The 23,127-nt window shown below is 41.5% G+C and overlaps 2 protein-coding genes across 5 annotated transcripts in view; one reads left to right on the top strand and one right to left on the bottom strand.

The window, feature by feature from the left end:
• Positions 1–7,917, top strand: part of FBXO11 (F-box protein 11) — a 78,900-nt gene extending 70,983 nt beyond the window's left edge. For all 3 annotated transcript variants that reach the window (XM_074863940.1, XM_074863943.1, XM_074863941.1), the window contains exons 14-23: positions 72–166; positions 1,239–1,361; positions 1,468–1,553; positions 1,913–1,989; positions 2,101–2,244; positions 3,175–3,285; positions 4,432–4,539; positions 5,895–6,003; positions 6,408–6,506; positions 6,585–7,917. In XM_074863940.1, coding sequence (XP_074720041.1) covers positions 72–166; positions 1,239–1,361; positions 1,468–1,553; positions 1,913–1,989; positions 2,101–2,244; positions 3,175–3,285; positions 4,432–4,539; positions 5,895–6,003; positions 6,408–6,506; positions 6,585–6,714 — 1,082 coding nt within the window. In that variant the 3' untranslated portion in view covers positions 6,715–7,917. The remainder of the gene's footprint in view (positions 1–71; positions 167–1,238; positions 1,362–1,467; positions 1,554–1,912; positions 1,990–2,100; positions 2,245–3,174; positions 3,286–4,431; positions 4,540–5,894; positions 6,004–6,407; positions 6,507–6,584) is intronic.
• Positions 7,884–22,923, bottom strand: MSH6 (mutS homolog 6). Of its 2 annotated transcripts, none has more exons than XM_074863938.1 (10): positions 22,610–22,923; positions 21,196–21,398; positions 18,293–18,468; positions 14,233–16,777; positions 12,600–12,865; positions 11,877–11,994; positions 9,622–9,711; positions 8,869–9,023; positions 8,533–8,732; positions 7,884–8,053 (listed from the first exon to the last, which is right to left on the bottom strand). In XM_074863938.1, exons 1-10 carry the CDS (start codon positions 22,897–22,899, stop codon positions 7,972–7,974), a joined length of 4,125 nt encoding a protein of 1,374 aa, XP_074720039.1. In that variant the 5' UTR covers positions 22,900–22,923; the 3' UTR covers positions 7,884–7,971. The 2 variants fall into 2 exon arrangements, with proteins under 2 accessions (XP_074720039.1, XP_074720040.1); XM_074863939.1 differs by having other exon boundaries at positions 14,233–16,774.
• Between the last annotated feature and the right edge of the window lie 204 nt (positions 22,924–23,127).

Below are 23,127 nucleotides of genomic sequence, written 5' to 3'. Positions count from 1 at the left end.
TTTCTTATTGCATCTTGAATTCTGAGAGAAGTGAGTATGTAAGTTGTATTAAATAACGTTTTTGTTAACAGGTAATGCATTAGCAGGAATACAGATTCGGACAAACAGCTGTCCCATAGTTCGACACAACAAGATTCACGATGGGCAGCATGGTGGAATTTACGTAGTAAGTATTACCTACAACAGGCATACAAACTTGTTCTCTGTTCATATAAACAGAAAAGGATACTCAATGTAAAGTGTTTGATTGTACTTACAGTGACTGAATTTCTTACATTATAGACTAGGTTAATTGTAATAGACTGAAGCTGGTGCTGATATTTAAAAGATAAAGGCTTTTATGAATGTCACTAAATTATTTCTATTATAGAGTAAAAAATTTAAAATGGGATAGATGACAGAATTTCACCATTTCTTGGTTAAAAGCTTTTTAAAGGCTTAGTTTTCATAGTAGTTTGTCATTTTTCTTAAAAAAAAATTAGAAATATGTTTAGCTTTTTTGGAGTGTAATGTGTTTACTGCTAACCTCAGAAAAAATTTTTCTTTTTGCCTTCAGGATGATATACATTGCAATTGCTGTACAGTCGTGTATTGTAAAAGTGAGAAATAACACACAATTTCCAGCGTGTGCAAGGGCTCTGCTAACTGAACTGAAAGAGCTGTCAGGTTCCCTTAAGCGATATCCGATTTTGAGAAATATTTGTGTATCTTTCTGCCAGAAGTTACCTAAGATTCAGCTAATGCTGCGAGTGTGCAGCTTCATCTGTTCATTCTGTAAATCTAACCAGAACAGCTTACCCTGACCAAGGATACTGTTGCTTTACTTTTATGCACAAACACGTGGTAAAGATAGTTACCCTAAGGGACATGCCAATTTTTTGTCAGTCGAGTGGACAGGGCTGGTGTTGGTTTAAGTGCCAGGTGCCACCGCTTTCATCTGATTGCATGGCACTGGGGAGGTACCTCTTCTACCAACAGCTAGCAGAGATGTGCAAATACTACTGCAAAGCCTTGAAACATAATGATGTACATGCAGTGTTTTTCGTTTCATGGCAAACATGCAAAATCATGATGTCCTGTTATTTAAAAGTAAAATAAAAAGCGAAAATACATACTCAGATAGAAAAGAATTACTTTGCTATGGTAAAGAAGCCGTGTTGGGGAGGGATGGGTACAGCCAGAGAAACAGTACTGGCAGTTAGCAGGTTTTCTCAACTCTTAAATTGTCTTGTATTTAGCATGAAAAAGGACAAGGTGTGATTGAGGAAAACGAAGTTTACAGCAATACTTTGGCTGGAGTCTGGGTGACAACAGGGAGCACTCCAGTCTTGAGGAGAAACAGAATACACAGTGGGAAACAAGTGAGTTTTTACTCTGTGGTCACAAGGAGGCCATAGAGAAGAAAGTTCTTCTGTGTTTTTATACTTCATTACTTTGGAACTAATAATTTAATTCTTGATATGTTAGGTTGGAGTTTATTTTTATGACAATGGACATGGCGTGTTAGAAGACAATGACATCTATAATCACATGTACTCAGGGGTTCAGATAAGGTAAAATGTATCTTATGTCAAAACAGACATAGCTTGTTTTGTGCTCTTTTGTGTCTTTTTGACTGTTCTTGTCACTCTGTTTCTAAAAATAACTTTTTTTGAAATTCAGTATGTCTGAATATCCTCTGCATCAACCTACAAGAAAGTTGTTACTAATACAACCTGGATATTGACTAGAATATGTGGCCCCTGAAGTCAGTAAAGCCAAAATATGTTTGCATGTTTGGAAATAAATGTGTCTTAGTAAGATTTTTAAGCAGTGAGATCTATGGGGTGCTTCTGTAGAGGTGTTTTAAACATTTGGCCTTGAGAGATAGTAAACTCTTTTAAATGAATTCTTTGTTTATATTTCTCTCTAGAACTGGAAGCAACCCCAAAATTAGACGCAACAAGATCTGGGGTGGTCAGAATGGTGGTATTCTTGTCTATAATTCTGGTAGGTTTGTTTCTCAAGTTTATCCGGAGTTGTTTATGTTCTGCAATATTATCTCTTCCCGTTTATTATCCTTTTTGATTTTATTTTTTTCCACCCTTCCTTCAATTTTAGGGCTTGGATTTATAGAAGACAATGAAATTTTTGATAATGCAATGGCTGGTGTATGGATTAAAACAGACAGTAATCCTACACTAAGAAGAAATAAAATCCATGATGGAAGAGATGGAGGCATCTGTATATTTAATGGGGGAAGAGGTAGTTTTTTCCCTTACTGGCATATACTGAATATTCTGGATAAGAGTTTAATTTCAGATTAAGCAGTGTTCTTTTGAAAGTGCTCTTTAGAAAACTAGCTCTTGTCTTCTGAAGTAATAAAATAGTTATAACGAACATAGACTGATGCTTTTTAGCCTTAATTACATCAGTAATACTGAAATCTGTGGGAGGCAGAGAGGTAATTAATCTCATCCAAGACAACTGTTAGATTGCTGCTTAGGACAGTCCTTTTATCCCATCTGCTTTTGTTAAGCTTTGCCATTTGACTGAAAGACGGTATTGAATTCAAGTCACGTAGCCAGTATCATGCATCTGAACAGTTCAGGTTCTGCCAGTGTCAAAGATTTGGGGGGGAAAAAAAAAGACAGATCCTTAAGGAGTCTCTTGTATACTTGTAGATTTAGAAGTGGTCCTTCTCTGAAATCACCTGACTGTTGTGTGTCCTGTTATCGGCTTCTGATATTTTGTAGATAATCACTTGCTGTGAATGAGCTTTAATTTTAAGTTAAGCATTTTAAAGTAATCCTGTCCTGCACTAACAAAAATGCAAGTTAAGCTTTGCTTTGGCAAGCTGCTCATTGTAGAAGACAAGAACAGAAAGATGTCAGAAAAATTGAAGAAAAATTGGAAAGTGAAAAGACTTAGTGTTTCCTCAAAAATAAGAGTTTACTGTACTGGTGCATACGATCCCAAATTCTATTCTGTACACTGAAAAAATACACTTACGTGATCATACATGGAGAATTACGTTAAACTTGCGTCATTAATTTCAGTGGTGTTGGTGGGTATTCCCCAAATGAATGGAATTAGCAGGATGATGGTACATGGGATATTTTGAAAATATTTCACAGCATGATTACAGGTAATGAAAAGTTAACAAGCTCGGATGTCATGTTTGGTCTGTCATAGGTCTTCTGGAAGAGAACGATATCTTCAGGAACGCTCAAGCCGGTGTTCTTATCAGCACCAATAGCCACCCTGTGCTAAGGAAAAATCGAATATTCGATGGCTTTGCTGCAGGTTTGTGGTGTTCAAATCAAATTTTGAAGAGTTAGAGCTTAGAATAAGCTCTTCACAAACCTAACACAGTTTCTTTACCCCACAGTATTTAGACATTTTAACAGAGATTATCCTTCTGTGTATTCTAGAAATCATTTGAGAATTCAGAACTGTAGTCAGGATATCTTTACAGCAGTCTCTGGAATTACTAGCATGTTGAGAAACAACACGTGTTCTGCCTTCTCATTTTTTTGTGAAATACTTTTTCATTATTTTGTTTTAGAAGTAATTGATGAAGTTGTCTAAGGCATATTGATCTGCTGGATGCTGGTTTGAATATTTTATCACTGCTTTGAAACATAGGAAACAGAGCAAATATACCTTAAAGAGATTTGAATTCCATCTCAAGTTCAACTTTCTCACTCCACAAGCTTGAAAAATTATTAAAATTAGCATTTCTTACTTCAAAAGAGATGAAGAATGTTTAATAGTGATTTTTGTGCAATTTACTGTTTAATGATCACAGTTCCATACGTCTTGCATTCCATTTCAACTAAAATTGCATTCTTGAGTTTTCTCCCATCTTTCTTTCAGAAGAAGCAAGTTTTCTGAGAAGAGCCTCTAAAGGTGTTGTTTCAGTGTGGTGGGGGGGAAGGATAGGTTGCTGTCAAGAGCAGTCCTGGACAAATGACTTGGAAGACACGGGTTACTGATAAAAGCTAAGATGTAAAGAAATGAATTTTAGGTGCCCATCTTGAGAACTTTTTTTAAAAGCTATTTTTAAAAGGGTAAGGTATGTGCACAAGAACTTTCAAATATACGTGAAGATGACAGCTTTAAGCACCCAAAAATCATATCCCCCTTGAAAATACATGATCATAGTACCATTTTATTATCAGATAAACTAATAGTGTATTGTTACTGCCAGAAACCATGCATGCCAGCTGTAGCTCTTTGAAAGGATTCAGCAGAAGTATTTGAACCTCAGTTTTATAGCAAATTACAGTGCAATTTCTAGCTATGTCATTTTCCTTTTTTCCCCTGAGTTTATGATGGTTTAAAAAATGAACAAACTATAGATCATTGAGAGAGGTACAAATGCACAATCACTAAGGATTTAACTTTCCCACTTTCTTTTCTCTCCTTTGTTCCCCTGACCCAATAAAGGTATTGAAATAACAAATCATGCAACTGCGACATTAGAAGGCAATCAGATTTTCAACAACCGCTTTGGAGGTTTATTTCTAGCATCTGGTGTCAATGTCACAATGAAAGGTGAGCCTGAGTCCTCATTGGTTGTGTTTGTTCACTTGGCATTTTTTTATTTGGTGCTGGGTTTTGGGTTTATCGTACCATTTTTTCCATTTTTGGCTCAGATTTGGTACCACCTTAAGCTGAGTTGTGACTCAGAGTTACAAACAGTGTTACAAAAACTAAGAGTTTCAACTGAAGGTAATAAGCCAAGCTAAGGTATCTTAGATTTTTAGACAGCCAGACATTTTCAAAGGTAATTTATGGTTTTCCTGTCATACTAAAACTCTGTTATTAGCTCTTCTGTCTCAGAATTGTTTCTGAACTGGTTACTGGTCTTTGGCCCACCTCAAATTCCAATCAATTCTAAGTTAGTATAATGCAAAGTCTTTTGTCATAGATCTGAAAACAAGTGTCAGTAAAGAAACATGCCTAACCTGGCTTTTAGGATCTACAAGCATGAATAGTCACAATCCCGAATCACTTTTGTCAGAAGATAGAAACAATTTACGTACATAAAATTTCCATGTATAGTGGGGAAGTGTGTGTGAGACAAGATCCTCTTGGAGGAGAGTGGAGCGGTGGTTTGAATGCCAGCCAGCTCCAGCAGGTTACTCTAGATGAAAAAGGTTCAGTTTGCAGAATTTTTACCTGCTTGGCTGTACTTGTTAGGCCTTTTCCTGTATATTCTTTACACCACTTAAAACACAAGCTCTGGCTCCCTGCTTCACAGCTTACTGACGGCATCAGTCAGTGCTGTGGCGCTACTGAGAGCCCACCAAATGAGTTTTGAGGTGTCCTTTGGGACTTGACAGAAGATGTAGTAGCTGAGTAACAGAGAGGATTATCAAATCCGCCATGCCTCGGACACATCTTTCAAATGCTGGAGGTGGTCAGACCTAATTCCCACTTCTGTTGTGTTGACAAGTGCCTTATTCTTAAACTCCCCCGGGGGAAAGGCTATGCTTTTCTGCTTTCTAAGGGATGTGCAAAAGTCCTTCTGGTAGACAAGAGGCTTTCAGACATCTGGGTTTCAGACTTCTCAACAGAAAACTTAAGCCTGATAGAAAGGCTTGTTTCTCTAACCATTTGTTCACAGAGAATAGTTAAATGAAGACTTATCAGGTATTTCATGAAGCGCATGCAAAGGGGAACAGTTTTTCTGGTCCGAGGAGTGCACTGCACTTTCTGGGCATCTGGCATTGAGGATTTGATACGCTTAAATGCCAAAACTAAAATGCAGGAGTAGAACTGACTTCGTAACGGGTTTAGCCCTTAAAAAGGCTGGGGGTGGGAGGGGGCTTCACTTTAACACCTCAAGAAAAAAAAGGCATCGATCCAGGTGTGATTAGTTCTTGGCTTTTTTTTCTTCCCAACAGACAACAAAATAATGAACAATCAAGATGCCATAGAAAAAGCTGTCAGTAGAGGCCAGTGTTTATATAAGATATCAAGTTACACCAGCTATCCGATGCACGACTTCTACAGGTAACAGGTTCTTTTCTGTCACCTCCATACAGTTGAAAACACAATTTCTCCTTTAGCAAGACCCCTAAAACAGTTGCGGTATGTCTGTTAACACACAAATGTGTGCTCTTCCTCACTTGCAACAGAAGAGGATTAAACAAGTTCCCTGGGTCTTGAATTTTCTGGGGGCTCAAGGAAAATGTATCGCTACTGTGAACCTGAGCCTAAAGGGTTATACAGCAGAACTGCTTTTTTGAAACAAGCAACCAAAAGTATGCCATGAAATCCAAGTTCACGTAAAACTCCCAAGTTTTAGAGTCCTATGCACGTCCTTTCTTTAGTGCTGTTCTGCCCCTACGCCCTCCCCAGCCCTTTACTCAGCTCCTCCGTTTGATTCCCGCCTAACGCGACGCGTTTCGCTGCAGATGTCACACCTGTAACACCACGGACCGCAATGCCATCTGTGTGAACTGCATTAAGAAGTGCCATCAAGGACATGACGTAGAATTCATTAGACATGATAGGTATGTTTCCAACAAGTCTGTTGAGCGACTGTGATAACGCAAGTCAAGTAGAAACTAAAGAGCTCTCTCTCTTTGTAGGTTTTTCTGTGACTGTGGTGCTGGAACACTGTCTAATCCCTGTACGCTTGCTGGAGAGCCTACACATGATACAGATACACTATATGACTCTGCTCCACCTATAGAATCTAATACATTGCAGCACAACTGAATTCCTTTCAGAAAGAAAGTCCTGCCATTCTAATATCATAACTGTTAAAACTTTTTTTTTGGAGGAAGTTATACTTGCCCATTTCTGCAGAAAGAGACTGTATTAAAGCGGATGTGTGAGGTGTTGACACTATGGAGCTCAACCTACCAAAAAAGAAAGTGGCAATATGTTGACTCAGGATAACAGAACTGGGCGTTTTAGCATTACTGTGTAAACAAAGACTTTGAAGGGACAGAAGTGAAGAAAAATAAGCTGCAATTTTGTACAGATACCAACTTCTGAAAGCTGGTGTTTTTACAAGTAGCATTGAAACGCAGTCCAATTTGCAGTAGTACTATTCTGTAGACAAGCAGCATTCTTTGTTGCTGCCTTTATGGACATGGGTACCAATTGCTTTTGTAACATGGTAAAAAATGTGAGCTAGCACTTCTGCATTTCTTTTGATTTTTTTAACATTTATTCAGATTGAGAAATATGATTTTAATGCTTTAATCTCATGTAGTTTGTTTCTAATTTCAAGCAAAAAAATCTTATTGTACTTGAATGTGTCCTGTTTTGTTAGCACACCTAGACTTGCTGTAACTGTACTCATGTCCCAGTATGTACGTTCTTTCTATGAAAGAGAAAACACTAATCTTAAATTATATCCAGCAATTTTTCTGGTGTCCTCTGAAGTTAGAATAATCTCCTTCCCTGCCCCAGCAATAGTCTGTACTCAAACCACCCTAACAAAAAAAGCGAGTGTTTTAATGAGACTTCCTAGACTATAATGCACTATAAAACAAAGTACCCATGTAACTAAGTTTTGTGAAAGAAATTTTACTATGTTTTAAAGTACACAGTAGAAAGTCTCCTCAAAACAGTCTTGTATTTTACTCTGTTCATAGTTTTTTTTGAACAGTCCGGACATTACTTACATAACCTGCTGGAAATCACAGCAATTTCCTGCTCTAATGAAGCTGAGACAAGTATATATACAGCCCTATACAGTTTCATAGCTTTTTTCCATTTATGTGTATTGGTGACAGTGGGTAATCAACAGCCTGAAAGTGTATGCATGTACCATAACATCTAGACTTAATATATTGTGGAGTACTCAATAACCATTATGTAGAGGGTAGGTAAGAATTAAAGGGTTTAATTTCCTAGGAAAGACAATGGAAAAATGGTCATTTTTAAAAAATAAAGTTTATTAGATCATAACGGTGTCTGATACCACCTTCTTGAGAAACCGCCAGCACAAAACCACTTGTGTTCTTAAAGGTGATTGATCATAGCGGTAAGTTTCTGCACAGCGTTTGCCTCCCTCGTTGCACCATCCACCACCAGGCACAGGTACCTAAGGGGAGGGAGGAAGGAAGGCAGCTTTACAGAACACGGACACCAAGGGGCAGAGCCTGAGCTTCCCGCTACTCACCCAGCTTTAGAAGCCGTGGGTGCCACTTCACGCCTGGTGCGAAGGCTGCCAGCAGAGGCAGCCGCGGGGGGCAACCAGGGCTACTGCCCCAGCCCCGGTGGGCACGGGGCTGATTCGGGCATTCCTGCGGCGTGGCTCAGCTCGCAGCCAGCCCAGCACCTCTGTGCGAAGGAAGCTCTTAGCCCTAGAGACTAGCACAGCAACCCAAGGCTTAAAATACTGCATTAGTCATCATATCTGCCCTCTTGCAGCCCTCCCTCACTGCTTCTGAAGTACGTTTCGTATTCGCAAAAATAGTTGCAACTGCCCCCTCTGCTGTGAGACTATGAGCAAAAGCCACTGCCCAAATTTCAAAATGGATGCCTACTAAGCAAGTTAAAAATGAAAAACCAGGGCCTTACCTAAATATTCTCAGTGAAATGGTCATTTTTTCAAACTCTTTTGCTTTTCTGTGCCCCTTCTGAATAACTTCCTCTGGAATATTAGCAAGTCTTGCTGCATTGAAGCCGTAGCTCTTTGGACACGCGCCTTCAATGAACTTATACAGGAATGTAATGGTTTCCTGGCTTGGATCTTCACTCTCATTTTCAACCATACATGCCTAGAAAGAGTAAGTTACAAGTCAGTGTATGTAATGCTACAGACTCATAAATGCATGAAACATCCCATCCTTTTCTCAGGACACCTCACGCAGCGTGAGATGTGCCAGCCACGAGGCAAAACCCTGTCACACCTACCATGTGGCCAAGCCGCACAGCCGCGGTGTGCGAGTAATCCTCCACCAGCGAATGGTAGTGTGTGGAGAACAGAGTCCGACACTTGATTTTCTCTGCGAGTTCTCTCACAACTGCACTCGCTATAGCTGTTCCATCAAAAGTAGCTGTGCCTCTGCCTGGAAGAGAAAGGGAGAAGCTTTGGCATACTGGGAACCAAAAGTGGCAAAGTAAACTCAATCCATAGCTTACTCGCTACTGAAGATAGGACACCCCCTTAATTGTTAAGATTAACAAACAGAAGCAAAGATGCTTTTCTAAAGACAAATGCGATGCATCAGTTTATATTGTTTGTTTTTTCTCCCTCCTCACTGTGTGGAAGATTACTCACTGCTGTTTGTCAGCGAGAGCCACCAGCATCAGTGTGAAAGGACCTGAGTATTTGCCCCGTAACAACTGCATTCTCTTCTGCACTGCAGAAAAAGACATTTCTGCTCTCTTGAGAATTGCTGCAAGTAATTATCAAAGGAAAGCAGGAAAACTCAGCTAGAAATAGGGTAATAACGATTGGGGGGTGGGATGTGGTGTATTAGTTCCCAGGACACCGAAGAGATACATGTTTAAAGAGAATTACATAGGTACTGCCCAGTTCGACGTTAGGAGCATCACAATAAAGCTGCCCCTGCGCACTTAAGTTACCACTTAAGACAGCACAACCTTAGAGCTAGTCTTTAATCTTACATTTAATTTCCATCTATTTCAAAATAGACTAATTACCCAGTTCATCCACAAGAACAAGGGAATGCTCTGTTGCATGCTGGAGAATGCTGGAAGTCTCACTCAATTCAACAAAGAAGGTACTTTCACCTTTAAAAGAAATGACAAAAGAAAAGCCATAAAGTAGTCCAAGATCCTAAAACCACAACTAAACCCCCATTTAATCTACACTAGAGTCTTGGTGAAGCTAGAATGAAACTTGACAGCAAACCAAAGATGAACAAAACCATAAAGCTTTTGCCCCTCCATTTGCCAGAAAAAGCAGGTTTTGGTTCCTCAAGAGAACAGGCATGGGCACAAGTACAATTAAGTTTTAGGCTGCCTTATCTGTCGACTTTTAATAGCACTGGTCACATGTACCAGCTGGACAAAAGAAAGGCACAAAGGATACAAGATGGGGAGAATCTTTTGCCCCTTCTTGCTCTTAAATGCACAAGGCAGGCCTAAGGTATGTGGCTTTTCAGTGTGAAAAAGCAAGCAGAAAAATCTTAAAAAAGACTAAAAGACTAGACATGCTGCTTTGGTTGTTGATGTCATAAGGTAATGAATTATTCAGATAACTAAGGCTGTACTCATATGTACTCGAGTGAAATATGATGAAATACACTGCTGCTAAGGACTGAACATCTTAAGGAGTTCCAGCAACCCAAATAATAAGAGACCTGAAATTGTTTTTTAGCAGTTTACAAGCAGAAGTACACAACTATTCAGACCCTTGCAGACGATAAATCCACATGTGTAAAGTCCAGATTTGTTAGTTCTTTGTAGGGTCCATTCCAAATAATCACGTGCAGCAGCAATTAAAGTAATTTCAGAGCAGGCAAGTATTTACTTCCTGTACTCAGGCTGCATGAGCACTGCTGTGCCCTGCCATAAGTTTTTCAACATCAGTTATTAAGCAGTGTTCAGCAATCCTGCTTTTACGCATTTTTTTAGAGAAATACCCAGGATTGAATATGTTTTTAACAATGTTTAGGAATAACCATTTATTGACTTTAGAAAATAAACCCCTAAAATTACATAGGCAATCTAAAAATGATACTACTTAAAATTTACTTCATAAAAGTCCTACTGACATCCATTACAAAGTGAGTGCCACGGAACAACTTCCGCTGTGCTTTCATTTCTACACAGTGTGGAAACTAACGCATCAAGAACAGATTTCAAAGCTAGTTCTGCTGTGCAGCATTCAGCCTCATGATGTGAAATGTTAAAACATTTGTGCACATATTTGGAAGAGAAAAGAATAGCTCTCATCTGATAGAAAAAAAAGTTGTAAATGCTAGACCACCTCTCTCTTGCAGAAAGGGCAGTTTATTTCTACCATAAGCACTTAAGTACTCTTCCATTCTAAAGATTTCTTTTTGTACTGAAATTAAACAAAATGGAAAATAGCTGGGTAAAGAAAGCCTTAATAAAATTCTCTAGCTGCAAAAAAAAAGCCTTGATTTGGGGAAGAGTAAACATTTTTAATTAAGAACTCAGAATGATTCACTTCCAAATTCCTTATGTGCAACAAGTTCAGTAGGCCTAACTCCTTTCATATTCACTGACCCACATTTTTCAGCAGAAAGATCACAGAAAATCTGCACCCTCCTTAAATGAGCTGTGATACCACTCTTCTTACCACAAAAAATACTGTTTTTCTAGCCCCATGACACTTTGCCTACTACCACAGGCAGACTTTCCCATTCCAGTGGTCTCATCATCCCCTTCTGTCTTCCTCTCCATGGAAGACACAAAATACTGCAAGAATTGTCAACTACTGCTTCCAAGATGGAAGCCTGCCTCTCTTCATCGTCTGACAACATCAGATTTCAGAGATAACGCAGACATTCTGATGGAAACAAGGGACCTCCCTGCAAGAAGGTACAAAAACAACTCCCTACAACAGCTACCTGAACATCACTGTCCTGTTCGAGAACACTTAGATACATGTGTAAGTAGAACACGATCAGCTGTACAATATCCAGAAAGGTATTCCTCTGACTGGGATCCAGCTGGAAGGCTGGATATTAAAATTCATTAAAAAGTGATCCTACATGTCAGTCAAAAATAATGGAGGGCAAGCATATCAAACAAGTGTAACCACAATATTGTTTCTACTCTGAACAATGAGAGACAACAAATTAGTTGCCCAGTTTTCCCTGCAAAATCAACAGCCCATCATCCCTTTCCAGCTTGCCACTCAAAGCAAGAAAAGAAACTCACTCGGTGGCAAAGGCACTTTGGACAGCTGGATTTCAGAAACTCACCTGACATAATTCTGTCTGAGGCACCAAGCCTCGTAAATACTCTGTCAATCGGTGTAAGCCTGCAGACTTCAGCAGGTACGTAGCATCCCAGTTGAGCCATTATAACCAGGAGACCAGCCTGCAGAACAAACATTAAAACATTTAAATTTTTACTATGTGCTTGGAGCTTCGGTTCCACACAGAGAACGAGGGAATGAAACTTTATTTCCCCTAAAACAAAGACTAGAGTACATAAAGCTTCCCACTGTTTTAACAGCTCCAGGCTGCAGCATCATAATCTCAAGTAGGACTAAACTACTCTGAAAGCCTTCAAAATACAAGTTATCACAGCAAGCAGTGTTTATAAAGCAAACTCCCTGTTGCTTTCCCAGTTGCTGCTGTTCTCTATTTTCATCTCGTTCAACCTGCAGAAGCGTCTTTTGCCAGATGATGCCAAGTCCTGGATAAGCCCACTTGAAAAACATAAAAGATCCTCTATGACTTTTTCCCCAACCACCTCTCCTAAGAGAAACAAAACTTACTCCTCACTAAAGGAAGTGAAAGTAGAAAGTCTACTATCTAAACACGGGCGTTTTCTACCAGATTCTATTTTGTCTTTACGGTGTAATCGCTGTATTGTGCTGCACACCCTGAAGACCACTGCTGGGACCTCCTCATGTAATCCCTTTATGCAAAACACAGAGGCACTCTGGCACATTCGGTCTTATGTAGATAGTTAATCACCTGTCTCATGAGCGTAGATTTGCCACCCATATTCGGGCCAGTTACTAACACACAGGAAGCTTCACTACTGCTATCTTCATCTTTGCTGCCTATCACGATGTCATTAGGAATAAAATCATCCCCAAAGAAAGTTTTTGTAATGCATGGATGGCGTGAATTTTTAAGTTCCAGGAAGGGAGGAGCACTATCCACAGGCAGTAGAATTACAGGTCGGCACAGTGGTCCATCACCATCTTGACTGTAGTTAGCAAGGGACATCAAGACATCTATAAAATTAAGAGAAATTCCAGTAAGTCACGCTTTCACCTTTCTTTATTCATTCACTGGAATGCTTTTTACTCATTGAATAGTAATTTTGTAAACACAATTTTCCATTTCCATTCCATTTTCCTGTTAACAGAAACACCCAAGAAGTACTCCAGAAGAACAAGTGAAAGGTGGGGATATTCACAATGGCTTTCCCATTTCATTCCAGATTTCTACTGATGTCAGTTTAAAAATCTTCCCCTCTAGTTTTTAGTTTAGAAGTCCTTAAAATCCACATAATTTCACTTCAAAAGCTATTTTTGTAATGTACACGTATAAATTATTTTCGTGCATTGGTTTTTAATTTGGAACAAAATAAGTAAAGGAGGGAATCAGTTTCTGTGACAGTGAATTACTTTGTTCAGAATCGTAATACTGCTTTAAAGTTTCCAGAATAAATTTATATAAATATTAAAATTTTGTTGGCCTAGCAGAAAGCAGCAGCACAACCCCCCTCAATTAGCCTAGTTCTAAGGTTCTAAAAGCTGATTACCTACAAAATGAGACCACGTTATGTGATTTTAGGGACTTTATGTACAACGCTGGCTCCCGCTGTACTGAAAATCAGTTCAGTACTTGCCCTAGTACTGTGGTGAAGCTAACGTGACAGCTCCCCAGCTCTCCCAGCCCACTCAGAGAATCCGTTCCTAGACAACACCCGCTGCCTGCCTGTCCTCCCTTTTCTGCCCCAGTGGCATTCAGAGAGTGCTGTCATTTTTCCCTGGAACAAAGACATCCCAGAGTGCCTCACGCTAGCAGCAAATTCACAGTACAAGAGTATGCCAGCCCTGAAAAGGGACTACAGGAGACTTCTACCCCAGAAATTTAAGGAAGATTTGGGGAAGTCTTCCTACTAGAGTTATCTTCTTCAAGACGATGACCACTTTTTTATTTTTAAAGGCTGCTGAGAAAGCAGCCTGCTCAGATGGAAGGGAGGTGACTAGCAGGTTACGATTTTTATACCTCCATCTGCATCACTGCCTTCATTTAATAAGAAGCTATTAATCCATACACGAGAATCCCAGCAGCAGTGAGACACACCAGGCTACGCTGAACTGTGAGAAACTCAGCTGCACACATACAATCACACAACAGGAATGAAGAAAGAGCTTGCAAACACCAAGACCCAGCAACTGTTCTTGCCATTTACTGACAGGAAGGAAACAGGTGATCACTGTTAATTATCAATGTTGTTATCACAATCAAGAGTTTTTAAACTACAAATTAAGAGCTGGCAACAAGCCTTTTTTGCTTACCCAGATCAGACTTCATTATTTACTGTACAAAAGTGTTTTTAGTCTATGTCAAAATGAAGAAAACCTCTTACCTAACACAGCAATGCACTCCACAGCTGTCTGCCAGTCTTTGCTATTTTTGTCGAAGTTGTAAAACAAACGCCTCATACAGTCTTTTAGTGCTGCATCTCTGCGCTCTTCAGCATTAACCATTGCAGCCAGCATCTTCTCAATCTCCTTGGTCCAGTAACGTTTATATCCCTTCCTGGATGACTTCAACTCGTATTCCTCAGGCAAATTACGTGATATTGCACTTTCCGGTATTTCCATTTGGTATCGGTTTTTGCCTGCCCCCCAGTACAGCACGGATTTGAATCCAAGCAGTTTGCGCTGCTTATCCAGGTACTTGTGAAGATCTTCCTCAACAGCTTTAATATCCTGTAGTGCTTTATCATAATCGGGGTCAAAACCCGCCTTTGGAGTAATCACTCCTGTCTTTCGAGCCTGGTTATGATCAAAAGCAGTATCCCATCTTTTAAGCTCTGCACTCAAGTCTGGGAAGCGGCCATCGGGATTTTTGGCTTTGCGGGTCACTAGCTGCTTAAGGACTTTAGATTTGAAGTCACTGGCAACTTCTTCCATGACATCAACAATTTCATTCATTACTTTAAACCCCTCCAGTGCAGACAAAAAGTCAGCAATTTTTTTTTTGCTGTATTTAACTTCTTCATAAAAGATGGCCCTGCTGTCAGGATGGTTCTGACTTTTAAGTGGCGACCCAATACTGTGAATTTTGCTGAGCAACCTTTCAAGGTCAGGAAGTTTCTTCAGGTGCTCACTAACTTCAGACATTTTATCTGGCACTGCCAGAAGATCTTCAACAGCATCTAAACGATCGTTGATGGATTTAGGATTACAAAGCGGAGCACAGAGCCACTGTTTCAGGAGTCGCTTCCCAAATGGCGTACAACAAGAATCAATCCTTTCCAACAAAGTGCCTTCTGTGGTTCTATTGGTTCCATTCTGCAGGACTTCCAAGTTCATCAGGGTGACTCCATCCAGCACCATCCGCTGGCCAGTTTTGGCAAAGAAACTACTTGAACTCGTAGTCTTTGCAGTATCAATATCCACAGGGACATACTCCTCGAAGTTTGCCAGCGATAACAGCTCCTGATCAATCAGACATTTTTTGAGATAGAAGACACATCCCCCAAGAGCTGACAAAGCTAATTCACTGTTTTCACCAGGAGTTAATCCCAGCGAGTCGCTCTCCGACGTCAGAGAGTTGATTACAGAGGGCAGAGAACATCCATTTTCAGAGTTCTGTTTCTCCTTGAAATATCCTTCTTCAAGAAGGACTTTTAGTGTTTTAGATGCATTCCAGAACTGGGAACCAGAGATCAGCCCTTCCTGAATGCAAGAAACAAGCGAGCCCTTTAGTATCTTCTGTGTGTCCACAGAGAGGTTCCCCTTCTCATACAGTACCTGCACAGGCATGTAATGTGCTACTAAAGTCCTAAACCTCGAACAGTGCCGGTCGTCTGAGAACTGGCCGACGTAAAACTTCCCCACTGACGTGTCAACAAAGCAGACCCCATAAACACGTTGTCCAGCAGAGTCTTCTTTTTCCTTAACGCACAGAAGGTATTTGTTATGGTTCTCGGAGGGATCACAGTCCAGAACGCTGTAAGTCTGAGTTCCTTTGGTGATGATTCTGCATATTTCTCGCCGCACGACCCTGTCAAATTTTGTTGGGTGAGCCATTGACTTGCAGCGCGTTTCCATCATTTCGGGAGTTTCCGTTTGCTCAACACGCGCTACCTTGTAGCCCTTCTGCACTAGAACATCAGAGAATCTGCCAAATGCAGTTTCTGGAAAACCTGAATGGGCCCAAGTACCTTTCATAAAGATCAGGCCCAGCTCATTTACGCCAGTGACTGCATCCATGTGATACAACTCATAGAATTTTCCAACTTTGTAGAAAATCACAGCATCAAAGTTTTGACTTTTCAGCTGCCACCACCTCCGCATTCCTGGTGTACACTTGTTGAGATAGTCCTCGGGTACATACAGAGTACACGGGTCATAATCAGGGTCACCCTGCCGTTTCCTGTGCGCATCTTTCTTTTTCCCTTCCTGCAGCCAATCAAGCTTTTCATGTTCCCATGCTGCGAAGCCGCTGATGCCTCCACTGCAAGCATTTGCTTGAGATTCAAAACTTTCAGGTGCTGCAAATGATGTCAGCTTAGACTTGGCTTCTAAAGAAACCGTTGCTGCTCTTTTGGGCGTTTCAGAACATTCATTTTCTAAGCTACTCCTTTTAGCAGGCTTGTTTATCTCTCTTCTCTTTCGTTTAGAAGGGACTTTTATGGGACTTTCTGCAACACTCTCTGTGTCTGTCTCTGTGTCAGTAGATTCATTTTCATCCACCCCACTACTAGCTTCCTCACTGCTTGCTGCTTCTTTCACATCAGGCTTGAACTCTACGTCAGAGCCATCATGATCACTGTCAGAATCCAACACTCTTCTTCTCTTGGCTTTTATGGCACTTTCCCTGCTCATTACTCGCTTGTTACTCTTCACATCCTCCTCACTATTGCAGTCATCACTGTTGCCTGAGGCACTTTCACTCATCTGCTGGAAAAATAGATTATTTTACCTATAGAAAATTCTGGCTACAAAGTAAAGTATCACTGCTGCAAAAAGCACAAAAATGTGCAACAATGCAGTAGCAATGATACTTCAAGCAAGAGGCAGTAGAGCCACATCCAATTCCATTTACCTTCACAGATTTTAGTTTTTTTCTGGATAACGAACTACTACCGGCCAGTAGCATAATTTCTCCTATTTGTATTCTTTACAGCCTCATTCATTACTTTGCATAAGTGATGCTGATGAACAAAACACTTAAAGTGGACAAAAGGCATTATGATATATGAAATACAGCACAAAGGAGAAATACCTCCATAAGCTAACTCTCTAATTTTTTTCTACTGACCTATGTCAGAAATGTGACTGGGTTTTGCAGCCTTTCAGTACTAGCCTATATGAGTTTTGTCCATGGTTTTTTGTGGACAGTTTTGTTGTTTGGGTTGGTGTTTTTTTGGGGTTTTGGGGTTTTTTTGTTGGGTTTTTTGGGGGGGTTTTTTGAGTTAACTACCTATTTCCACTTACAAACATACTACCTTATAGTAACCTACAAGAAGATTGTGCACATCTAGGAGGAAGAAAAGAAACTCCATTATTTGCCTTTTCAGCCTGAAATTTTTAAGAATTCCAGCTCTAGTGCTGGAGAAAAACAGCAGTGGAAGAACTGTAGTGAGTACAAAGTGCCAGTGCCCACTGCACTGTTGCCACGAACATAACACAATGCCTGGAGTGGCACCTGACCCTCAGGGCAATGTCACACTGGAGAAAGAGTAGATGGGCCATGCTGAGAGAGGAGGTAAGTACAACCACAATCCCACTGACAGCTTCCTCATACCATTCCTTTCCAAAGAAATCTATTTCAATGCATATGGTGGTACTGTAATAATATTTGAATCATTCGCAATACAACATGAATACAATACAATACCTCTTTTTAGTTACCCCACCAACAGATTGGTGTTAACAGTACAAGAATTTGTATTTTAGTGCTACTCTACAAGATGAAGGTAGGCTCCAAAAATCTGATTTAAAACCTTAAGATGAATACTCAGAAAGTTAGAAATGTCTATATTATGACAAATTAAAACCAGATTGAACTTAGGGGAACTTGGAATATGAATAGTAGACAGAGAAGATTAAAAGATGCACCAGAAAAAAAGTACTTTATGAGTGAGAAAGTGGGTCACCTGGGTTACCCAGGGAGTGATCGGTGAAGAGATTTAGAGAAGTTAAGTTAGTTTTGGGGTCAGTCCCTAGTACACAGAACACCAGAGAGATCTTAGACTTGTCTCTCCAACTAGAAAAGGTAAGATCAGCGTATGACCTGACAACACAGAAGCAGTACAAAAAGAGACATATGGATATGCATGCATGATTAAAAAAGCAGATAAACTGTGATTACTGTACCAGAGAACTGCAGGATATTCCATGCTTAGTTCCAAGAGAGAGCTTCTAGGTTCTAGCACTATTTCTGAAAATGAGGGCAAGTAAGAAAAATTTTACCTCCATTTCCTCCTCTTCCTCCTCCTCTGTGTCTGAAGGTTCACTGCATACTGCCAGTTCAAGCCGCTTAGTTTTATCTTTACTCATTGCATCATCTGCTAGCACCATGGCTCTTTTAATTTCAGGCTTTGTACTGTAAAACATACCTCCCTTCAGCGTCTCCCCATCTGATGAACCTGTAAAACCATGAATAATTTTTCAGAAACTGAAGTTAGTCTAGCATTTAGCCCGTCCTTTAAGTTAGTGTTCATACTTCACTTTTAAATGTATTCAAGACTAGTATAATTACCTAACATTGTGTTGTTACCAGTCATTCCCACAAAGTCTTAAATCCTGCAGCCCATCACTCATTCTGCCTGATAAACTACCCCTAGAGAAAGTCTAAACAGTCACAAATGTAATGCCTGCCTAGTACATAAACGCTTGAAGAATTGCTTCTATTTCTGTAACTCACTACCACATCTGAATACTTCTAAACTAAGCTCTAAACACCCTCACACTAACTATGGTTCCTATTGAAAAGCAGCGCTTTATACTAGCAGAGCAGCAGGCCTGACTGAGACCACAAGGCTATTTTAGCAGTGATTGGTAAGTTCAACCATGAAGTTATCTTCAAGTCATGGGCAGTCACCCATGACAAAGACCTCTTGGCTAAAGCTCTGCTGGCCGTTCAAACTGCTCCTGTAAGTGCAGCAAGGCGTCCAGACCCAACACCAACCGATTAGCCAGATTAGCTGATCATCAGTCACGCTGGCAATTTACCCTGACACTGCAGGGTATCAAGCAAAGCCTACTATTAATAACTGCACCATCCCTCATCCTCTTTCTTCCTTCCACTAACCGTACATAAACACAACACCAAAGTCAACCAACTTACACACCCATTTCTAGAAAGGGTCCCCAAAGATGCTGAGATTCTCCTAATGCCATGCTCAAGAAATGAATGGTATATATAACATATTATATATTCAACTCGGGGAAAGAAAGAAGGGGGACACAAGAGTACGCTATAGATGGGGAAGGGTGATTCCTTTTTCTGCTCTTGTACGTTTAGCTGGCTGCATACAACAGCAGGATCTGCTTGAATAGGTCCTTACACCGGCTCTTGTGAATCCCCTCATACATTGCTATTAACTGAAGCTTCAGCTCTAAGTCAATGGTGGACAAAAGGCAGCTGATTTGTAGGAGGCCAACGATCTCAGAAATGAGCCAGAGTTCTTTCTCACACTCATTTCTTTCTGCTCGCAGTAGCAAAGCATGGATTACAAGTAGCTGCTCCTACAGCACAAATGCAACACTTTAACAAACCTGATCTCCATTTTAGTTTTGCAAATGCAGTGAGACAATCTAAAAATATTTTGCATTTAATATTGACAATTTAACAATGGCAGAAGAAGAATCTCATCATATAATTTCACTGCATACTCAAGTGTGCAACACCTGCATATTCACCTAACCAACTTGTAAGTAACTCCACTTCTTGCACACCCAACTGTTAGAAATCTAGCCTGTGATGTCTAATATTTATTCAGTTACAAACAACAACACTATGTAAGAAACTTCTCCATTTTCTTACCCCAAAACTCCAACACTCTTACTTTGTATACACAGATGTTTTTTGTCTGAATTCAAAAGCAAAGCATTTTAAATATTTTTACTCTGTTCTGCATTAACCACGTTTCTGGTAGATAGACCAGTGTTTCTGTGCTTAAACATTTTTAACACTTCTTATTTATCTGCAATTTTCTTTTGGTAAGCAGATCAATTCTCCTTACCTGCATTTGCTGCTAAGTGCAACTGCAAGCTGTTAAAATGTATTTGATTCTTTTAAAATACCTTCAGGAAAGATACATATAAACTATGGACCAATTCACTTGTGTTAAGTTATGCTAATGCTTATGGTAGTAACAATATCATTTTAATTTAAAACTTACTATGGCTTAAGTGCAGTACATTTAGGTATAAACAAGCCAAAAAAAGATGACCACGTGATCACATGAGATAGAACTCTTGACTTGTAAAAAGGAAGAAACTGTTTAAATTCATTTGTTTCACTGACATAAGCAAATCCTACAGTGTATCAAAAATGCTGTATTACACCCAAAGCACTTGTTTGATTAACAAGACGACAGTTTACAGCAACATGATTTACATGTGACAACTTACAGCCAATGACTTACAGTTTTTTTTATTATAAGACAAGGGGAAAACAGATCATGATTATTAATAAGGCAAGATTTATTATGCAAAATGTTGTTTTAATTCTCGATTACATCTTTCATTAGTTATCTAAGTCATTTCCTTCAAGATGACAAACACCAACTCTGCTCTGTAACTACAAGCACTACCCTAACAAACACTCTGAATTCTCAAGTTATATATTTTATTAAAAAAAACCTGTACTGCATTGCTTAAAAGAAATAACACCACAGTAGAATTAATTTTAGTTACCTAACATCCTGAACTTAGTCTTTTGATTCTGGACAAACTGCAGTTCCCAAATAGCTGCTTAAAAATTTGGTTTGACATCCCTAATATTTTAAGGATTTGAGGGCTAAAAATTGAAGGTGGATTTATTTTTTAGATTTTTATATTGATGTGAGAAATAAAGGAAAAAAACTTTAAAATATAAGGAAGCTTTGTGTTCTAATCTAAACAACAGGGCTGTGTTTTATGTTTAAAGAACTGTACAGTCACAAACACACCTGTAACCCTCAAAAACTTGCTTTAACTTACAAAGTCCAAAACATGCTTTCCCACTCAATACTAATGTTGGTTTTGCTGCTCATTCTCTATGGAGAATACCATACCCTATACTCCATGCCTATTTTTCCAAAACAAGTTTTGGAAAAACTTTCCAAAAACTTATTTCCATTTCAGAAAGTTTTATTTATATCTCTTACCTTTATACGGCCTCAGATATTTAATACTGACCCAACCCCTTGTAGGGCTGTCATCAAAAAACTGTACATGGACACGAGTGGATTTTCCTTTTCCTCTGACTATTGTTCCCTCAGTCGGATGGTTGTATATGAGACACGGCCACCAAGGATAACCTTCCATCTTGGCCCAGACCAAGTCACCAGGAGAATACTCACAGGGGACACTGCAAAGACAACAGATGCATCGTTTAAGGAACATGAACATTTAAAACAGCTCTCTTCATAAACGTAACTGCACACTGCTTCCAAGCAGCTTGCCCTCCGAAGGTCTTGGAAGGCTCCTAGGTGGCAGAACCTGGATTATACAGTCCTTCTATATCACCATCAGTACATTTCTTAAACGATCTTTTGGATTTGCTCCTCCAAGTTCTACTGGATCCCACAGAGACAGAGCTTTATAGTCACAGAAGACTGACTGAGGTCAGAAGGGACCTCTGGAAGTCATCTTGTCCAACCTCCCTGCTCAAGCTGGGCCATCTAGAGCCACCTGTAACCAGAGTCTTAGTGGATTTCTTAAGGGAGGAGGAGAGAGTAACCGGGTCCAACCAGACATTAACTAAAAAAAAAGGATTGCAGACTACATATTATGAATTGTCAACCTGCATAACCAAGTTTTCCTGTAGAGACTAATTCTCAACAGGGCATGAGTAAAACATCAAAAAACCCTTAAGCTACAAAAAAATAAATGAATAAATACTCAGTCTCCACAGCAAAGCACCCGATGCAGCTTTTATTTGCTCTCTCCTTCTCCCCGGTGATTTCAACCCAGCCACTGCCACACTCTACCACTGATGACAGGGGTATTCCTGTAGGCCAGACAATCAGTGACAGGCAGCTAGCTGACATCTGACACAATTACCGACACGATACAGAGCAGAAAGGAAACTTAGGCACTAGTGAAAACATGTATTTCAAACCAGGAAAAACTAAAAATAAGCTCCCCTCTCCGCAGCCATCGGCGTTATCCCGCCCCCCCAGACCCCGGCTGGGGGAGAAGGCCGCCGGCCTGCAGCACCACATGCCGCTCAGGGGAGGTCACACACCTCCCCCCGCCCCCCTTCCGCGGCGCTTCCAAACCGGCCCCGGCCCTGGCCAGCACGGCGTGAGGCGCCCGGAGGCGCGGGGCTGGCTGCAGCCCCCCCCGCGACGGGAAGGCCCCGGCGGGCCCAGGCGGCGGCGGGCGGCCACCGTCTCCCGGGGGGAACGGCCGGCCGGGGAGATGGCGGGACACCGGCTCTTCCGCGCCCTGAGGGGTCCCGCTCTAACGCCGCCGGCGGTAGTACCCGCCCCCCTCCCGCGGCGGCCCGCGCGCGCTGCCCTTCCCGCCCCTCACGCAGGCCGCGCTCCCGCGGCCTTCTCTCCCCGCGCCGGTTACCTGGGGGCCTTGGCGGCCGCGCCGTCCCCTCCGCCCTTCTTGTCCCCTCCGCCCCTGTCCCCTCCGCCCTTGTCCCCCGCCTCCTGGCGCCGGGCCGCAGCTCTGCCCGCTGCGCCGTTGCTGGCCGCGCCGGCGGGGCTGGCGGCGGCCTCGCGGCCATTCTGCTCCCCCGGAGCGCGGCGGCGGATCCCCGCGCCGGCTTGCGGTGTAGCGGGTGCCGGTGCGGCCGCCCGGGGCGATGCCGGGGAGGCCTTGGGGAAGAAGCGGAGCAGGGTGCTCTGGCGAGACATGGCCTCGGCGGGAAGCGCGCCAAACCCGCCGCCAGCGCGCGCTAAGCCCGCCAACGCCCGCCCCGCCACTGGGCGTGGCCGCCCCGGCACCGCCCCCCGGCGCGCGCGCGCCAAACCCGCCGCGGGGCCGTAGGGGTGGCGCCGCCAAGCGCCTCGGCCCGTTCCGCCGGCAGCGCCCGCCCCGGCCCCCCGAACCCCGGCCCTCCCTCCCTGCCGGCGCCTCCGCGT

Source organism: Strix uralensis, chromosome 3 (assembly GCF_047716275.1).
Source record: "Strix uralensis isolate ZFMK-TIS-50842 chromosome 3, bStrUra1, whole genome shotgun sequence".
Taxonomy (NCBI): domain Eukaryota; kingdom Metazoa; phylum Chordata; class Aves; order Strigiformes; family Strigidae; genus Strix; species Strix uralensis.
The sequence above is the reverse complement of the archived record's forward strand: the minus strand, read 5'-3'. Positions and strand labels throughout refer to the sequence as shown.

What these genes read in the sequence shown, in the direction of transcription:
- MSH6 (XM_074863938.1), bottom strand. Translation starts at nt 22,899, where the DNA reads ATGTCTCGCCAGAGCACCCTGCTCCGCTTCTTCCCCAAGGCCTCCCCG. An exon ending in ATATCTGAGGCCGTATAAAG is followed by an intron (nt 18,469 to 21,195) that starts GTAAGAGATATA and finishes ATGGTTTTACAG; the next exon opens with GTTCATCAGATGGGGAGACG. An exon ending in AGGAAGAGGAGGAAATGGAG is followed by an intron (nt 16,778 to 18,292) that starts GTAAAATTTTTC and finishes CTATTTTTCCAG; the next exon opens with CAGATGAGTGAAAGTGCCTC.